General features: G+C 40.8%; 1 protein-coding gene across 2 annotated transcripts in view; it reads left to right on the top strand.

Annotated features, from left to right (window-relative positions):
• LOC138964587 (uncharacterized oxidoreductase TM_0325-like) overlaps positions 1-6,000 on the top strand; it is a 33,688-nt gene that overhangs the window by 27,205 nt on the left and 483 nt on the right. For both annotated transcript variants that reach the window (XM_070336583.1, XM_070336582.1), the window contains exons 6-9: positions 227-296; positions 3,376-3,412; positions 3,761-3,830; positions 4,462-6,000. The exon at positions 4,462-6,000 is cut by the window's right edge and continues 483 nt beyond it. In XM_070336583.1, the coding sequence (XP_070192684.1) occupies positions 227-296; positions 3,376-3,412; positions 3,761-3,830; positions 4,462-4,611 (327 nt within the window). In that variant the 3' untranslated portion in view covers positions 4,612-6,000. The remainder of the gene's footprint in view (positions 1-226; positions 297-3,375; positions 3,413-3,760; positions 3,831-4,461) is intronic.

Below are 6,000 nucleotides of genomic sequence, written 5' to 3' on the forward strand. Positions count from 1 at the left end.
ACACGGTAATGAATGTTTGGGCTACGACAAGGAGACAGCAGCAGTCAGACCCTATCACAGACAGCTCTCTACAATCCAGAGGTATCCAACCGGCAGTTTGAACCTTTTGAGCTATGAATAGTGTAGCGCTCAAGATCGGCAGAGAGCTGCAGGGGTAGCTGCTGCTGGGAAAGGGGGATTACTGCGTCACCCTGTCACACAAGTAACAATATTTTTCTTCACACAGATGGCAGATATTGGCGTGTACTGCATGAGCAAAGCAGCGTTGGACATGTTCACACAATGTCTCGCCCTAGGTAAGACTGTTCTTACATTAGTCTGATTCACGTACCGCCCTGAAAGTATCAGCTCTAATTTGACCAGGAAGGATTGAAATACCTTTGTGAATCAGAATTTTTAAAACATTGAGTTAATGTAAACAATGAAAGCTGAATTAAAAAGTGTTTCAAGTGTGAAGTAAAGTAAAATGAAATAGATGAATCGTGCAAGGATTCCTTTGACGCACGATTTTTGTTGTTGTATTGTACTTTGTAGTTGTTGTTGCGTACGGCATGCATGTTACGCTTTTGAAAACTCGCTCTCCCGTTGTGGGTGGGTGTTTTTTATATTTAGTCAAGTTTTGACTAAATATTTTAACATCGAGGGGGAATCGAAACGAGGGTCGTGGTGTATGTGCGTGCGTGTGTGTGTGTGTGTGTGTGTAGAGCGATTCAGACTAAACTACTGGACCGATCTTTATGAAATTTGACATGAGAGTTCCTGGGTATGAAATCCCCGAACGTTTTTTTCATTTTTTTGATAAATGTCTTTGATGACGTCATATCCGGCTTTTCGTGAAAGTTGAGGCGGCACTGTCACGCCCTCATTTTTCAACCAAATTGGTTGAAATTTTGGTCAAGTAATCTTCGACGAAGCCCGGGGTTCGGTATTGCATTTCAGCTTGGTGACTTAAAAATTAATTAATGACTTTGGTCATTAAAAATCTGAAAATTGTAAAAAAAAAAAAAAATTATAAAACGATCCAAATTTACGTTTATCTTATTCTCCATCATTTGCTGATTCCAAAAACATATAAATATGTTATATTCGGATTAAAAACAAGCTCTGAAAATTAAATATATAAAAATTATTATCAAAATTAAATTGTCCAAATCAATTTAAACACACTTTCATCTTATTCCTTGTCGGTTCCTGATTCCAAAAACATATAGATATGATATGTTTGGATTAAAAACACGCTCAGAAAGTTAAAACAAAGAGAGGTACAGAAAAGCGTGCTATCCTTCTTAGCGCAACTACTACCCCGCTCTTCTTGTCAATTTCACTGCCTTTGCCATGAGCGGTGGACTGACGATGCTACGAGTATACGGTCTTGCTGAAAAATGGCAGCTACTTGACTAAATATTGTATTTTCGCCTTACGCGACTTGTTTTCTCTTTATATTTAGTCAAGTTTTGACTAAATATTTTAACATCGAGGGGGAATCGAAACGAGGGTCGTGGTGTATGTGCGTGTGTGTGTGTGTGCGTGTGTGTGTGCGTGTGTGTGTGTGTGTAGAGCGATTCAGACTAAACTACTGGACCGATCTTTATGAAATTTGACATGAGAGTTCCTGGGTATGAAATCCCCGAACGTTTTTTTCATTTTTTTGATAAATGTCTTTGATGACGTCATATCCGGCTTTTCGTGAAAGTTGAGGCGGCACTGTCACGCCCTCATTTTTCAACCAAATTGGTTGAAATTTTGGTCAAGTAATCTTCGACGAAGCCCGGGGTTCGGTATTGCATTTCAGCTTGGTGGCTTAAAAATTAATTAATGACTTTGGTCATTAAAAATCTGAAAATTGTAAAAAAAAATAAAAATTTATAAAACGATCCAAATTTACGTTTATCTTATTCTCCATCATTTGCTGATTCCAAAAACATATAAATATGTTATATTCGGATTAAAAACAAGCTCTGAAAATTAAATATATAAAAATTATTATCAAAATTAAATTGTCCAAATCAATTTAAAAACACTTTCATCTTATTCCTTGTCGGTTCCTGATTCCAAAAACATATAGATATGATATGTTTGGATTAAAAACACGCTCAGAAAGTTAAAACAAAGAGAGGTACAGAAAAGCGTGCTATCCTTCTTAGAGGGCCCCAAAGGGGGGGTATCATCACGATCCCGGGAAGGGAAATTTTAGCTTTCACGATCACAGTTACCTTGATTTTTTCACGGATCACGGGCAAAATGTACGTTGAAAATAAAATGCTTTGCAATAATGCCAACCACGATCACGAAAACAAAAGACGATCACGAGACTTGATTTTTTTGTCATCACGGATCACGGGCAAAGTCCCATCACGATCACAAAAATGGAAATTTCGGCAATCACGGTCACAGAAAGGTCAAAAAACGCCAATCACGATCACGATTTTAAACCCTTTGGGGCCCTCTTCTTAGCGCAACTACTACCCCGCTCTTCTTGTCAATTTCACTGCCTTTGCCATGAGCGGTGGACTGACGATGCTACGAGTATACGGTCTTGCTGAAAAATTACATTGCGTTCACTTTCATTCTGTGAGTTCCACAGCTACTTGACTAAATATTGTATTTTCGCCTTACGCGACTTGTTTTGTGTTCATCGTGACGCGCATGGCAAACGCTAAAATGATGTGTCCCTTTTTCTCAAATGCTAATAATACATGGAACAAATTCTTGGCTTTCAGACATATAAATACACTGCTGCTGCTCTGTGTTTAGTGTACCTCTGTCAATGGAAACAAGTCTTTCACAAAAGGTGGTTCCAACATGCAAAAGCCGGTACACAAACATTTTACTCTGTTACGCATCCCCACCAGGGCTCCCCACGGACGCCCCGCCTAGTGTGTCCCGGGACCCCCACTTTCAATTTTAGAAGGTCCATGGACCCCCACAGCAGAATGTTAGAGGGTCGTAAGGGTCCAAAAGCCAAAAAGTCCCAGTGTACTTATAAAACATTGTGGTGACGTATTGTGTACTGTGAAGTGTCTTCTTCCTTGGAATATTCTAGGTGGACATGACCATCCAGGACCTGCTCTTTCAAAGTCTAGTGCGTCCTGGGACCCCCTCCATACATTTATATTGCGTCCCGGGACCCCCTCCATACATTTCTAGTGCGTCCCGGGACCCCCTCCATACATTTCTAGTGCGTCCCGGGACCCCCTCCATACATTTCTAGTACGTGTTTTCGGTTTCTAGTGCGTATAGGACGCAGGGACGCGCTCTATGGGGAAAAAGCCTAGTCATATTATGTGGTGATTAACATGATCGATTATACGAGGAGGAAGATTGGTAGGAAGGTAGATTTCGAGCTGAACACTGGATACTGATATCTGTCCACAGAGCTTGCCCCAAAAGGCGTTCGTGTCAACTCGGTCAAGTGAGTGAATTGTGTGTGTGTAGTGAATTGTGTGTCTGTGTGTGTGTGTGTGTGTGTGTGTGTGTGTGTGTGTGTGTGCCTGTGTGTGTTTGCGTGCGTGCGTGCGTGCGTGCGTGCGTGCGTGCGTGTGATTTGTCTGTCTGTCTGTCTGTTTGTTTGTCTGTCTGTCTGTCTGTATGTATGTCCGTCTGTCTGTCTGTCTGCCCATTCGTTTGTTTGTCAGTTTGTCTTTCCGTCCGATCATCCGTCCGCTTGTCTGTCCTTTTCTGTTCAGTGGTTAAGTGTTCACTTGTTATGCGTTAATTTATCTGTTTGTTTGTCTGTTTGTTTGTCCGTCTGTTTGTTCAGCCCAGGGACAGTGGTGAGCATGATATTTCGCAGAGGCAATGGGCCGGCTGACGATGAGCAGTACGCCAAGGTGAGATTATACAATGTGGGATATAAAACATACAGCAAGAAGCATTCACCGGTCACGGCGTATCCGTGTGTGTGTGTGTGTGTGTATGTGTGCGTGTGTGTGTGTGTGTGTGCGTGTGCGTGTGTGTGTGTGTATGTGTATATGTGTGTGTGTGTGTGTGCGTGTGTGTGTGTGTATGTGTGTGTGTGTGTGTGTCTTTCGGTCTGTCTGTCTGCCTGTCTGTCTGTCTGTCTAGTCTGTCTGGCTGTGTCTGTCTGTGTCTGTGTCTGTGTCTCTGTGTGTCTATGTGTGTGTCTGTGTCGGTGTAAGCCGGTGTGGTCCCCAGCCATTTCAACTAAAGACATTTAACTTTTAAGTTTGCTTTTATGTGTAAAACAACAACAAAACAGTTGTTCCCCTTAGTGTGTCCGTGTCTGCTTTTGTGTATGTGCCTCTGTGTGTGCGAAATCGGTCACGGTTTATTTCAATCAGAGGACTTGGATACGCAACAACCTTGCATTTTCATCATAACAGAGGAATCCTCCGTTCAAGACAGACCCTAGATTTTTAGATGTCCTGTTGATGACATGTGTCAATTTACCTCCATTTTAAGAATCCCTTTTGATTTATTTTTTAATTTCATTTCTTTCAGTTTCTTGAAGATCAAAGCAACAAACACCCACTCCGAGGGATAGCACAGCCCGAAGATGTGGCGAACACAATCGCATTCCTGGTATCAGACATGTCGAGGTTCACCACCGGCTCCTGCGTGTTCGTTGACGGAGGTCGACACTGTTTGTGAATGTCCCTTTTTGTTTTTAATGAACATGTCTGGGTGCTAGTTTAAAGTTGTGTCGGTGTCTGTATATTCTTAATAATGCTGTTGTATTATTTTGGTGAAAATCCAAACACTGCGTTATTTCTGCTGTTTTTTATTCAAAGATATATTATTTTGGTCAAAATGTTCACGTGCTGATTGTATTTGAAACTACACAGTGTTAATGTTTAGCCTGCATTTTAAGCTGCACGTTTCTGTTTAGATTGTCTTTTGTTGATGGTTGTTGGAACTGCATTGATGTCTGCGATTATTCACATGAGGTAGTATGACACTTACGACCAGAGATGGCACGACATTTTAGTCCAAAAACGTTTTTGGGTTTTTCAGCGTTTTAGGTACTTTGAACACATTGTGCGATGTATTTTTATCATCGTCAACCTCTTCCTTGCAATACAATAATCAGTTATAACGTAGTTTATTAACATTTGACACCATTTTGAAAACGTTTGACGCTGTTTTTGCAGAATCTTTTTTTGAGCACCACAGCCGCCATTAAGAAATACGCATCTTCCAGACTAACTGTCTAATCTTCTTGCTCGTTTTTGTATTTTCACCAGAAATAACAGAGAGCTTACACAGGCATGATTTTGAAAATTCGGTCAAAGATACAAAAACTTGCCCTTTTTCCGAAAATGTATGTTGTGCCTGTGAAATGTGCCTGTGTCCCAGGAAATAAAATGTGTTCATTAATATGAAGACATTGTTCTGGTATTGCATCTGAAGACCTGTCAGATTAATATAAAACATATACTTCAAAGCAAGTTCTATCTATATTTTTCTGGAGGATGAACGTTTCCCATAATCTTCATGTTGTATCCCAAAAAAAAGTCACACACAAAAACATCTATTTTGACCCATAATCCATTTAAATAACACTCTTTTGGACAATAACAACTTTTCTCATGATTTAATCAAGAACCTCGAACAAAAATTGAAAAGCTTGCCAAAGAAACAAATCTTAATGTTCTTGTCATCTCTGGCCTTATGATTTTGGGGAAAAAGGTTCATTATTTTACTGATGGATGTTTGCTTGCTTGCATTGCTAAATGTTGTTTCTTGTCTCAAGAACCCAGGGGGGTCATAAAAGACCGAGTCAGCGTCGATACTGATGGATAATTGAATTGATGCAGCATCAGTGTCTCGAGAACCCAGGGGGGTCATAAAAGACCGAGTCAGCGTCGATACTGATGGATAATTGAATTGATGCAGCATCAGTGTCTCGAGAACCCAGGGGGGTCATAAAAGACCGAGTCAGCGTCGATACTGATGGATAATTGAATTGATGCAGCATCAGTGTCTCGAGAACCCAGGGGGGTCATAAAAGACCGAGTCAGCGTCGATACTGATGGATAA

This window comes from Littorina saxatilis, linkage group LG4 (assembly GCF_037325665.1).
Source record: "Littorina saxatilis isolate snail1 linkage group LG4, US_GU_Lsax_2.0, whole genome shotgun sequence".
NCBI classification, from domain to species: Eukaryota; Metazoa; Mollusca; class Gastropoda; order Littorinimorpha; family Littorinidae; genus Littorina; species Littorina saxatilis.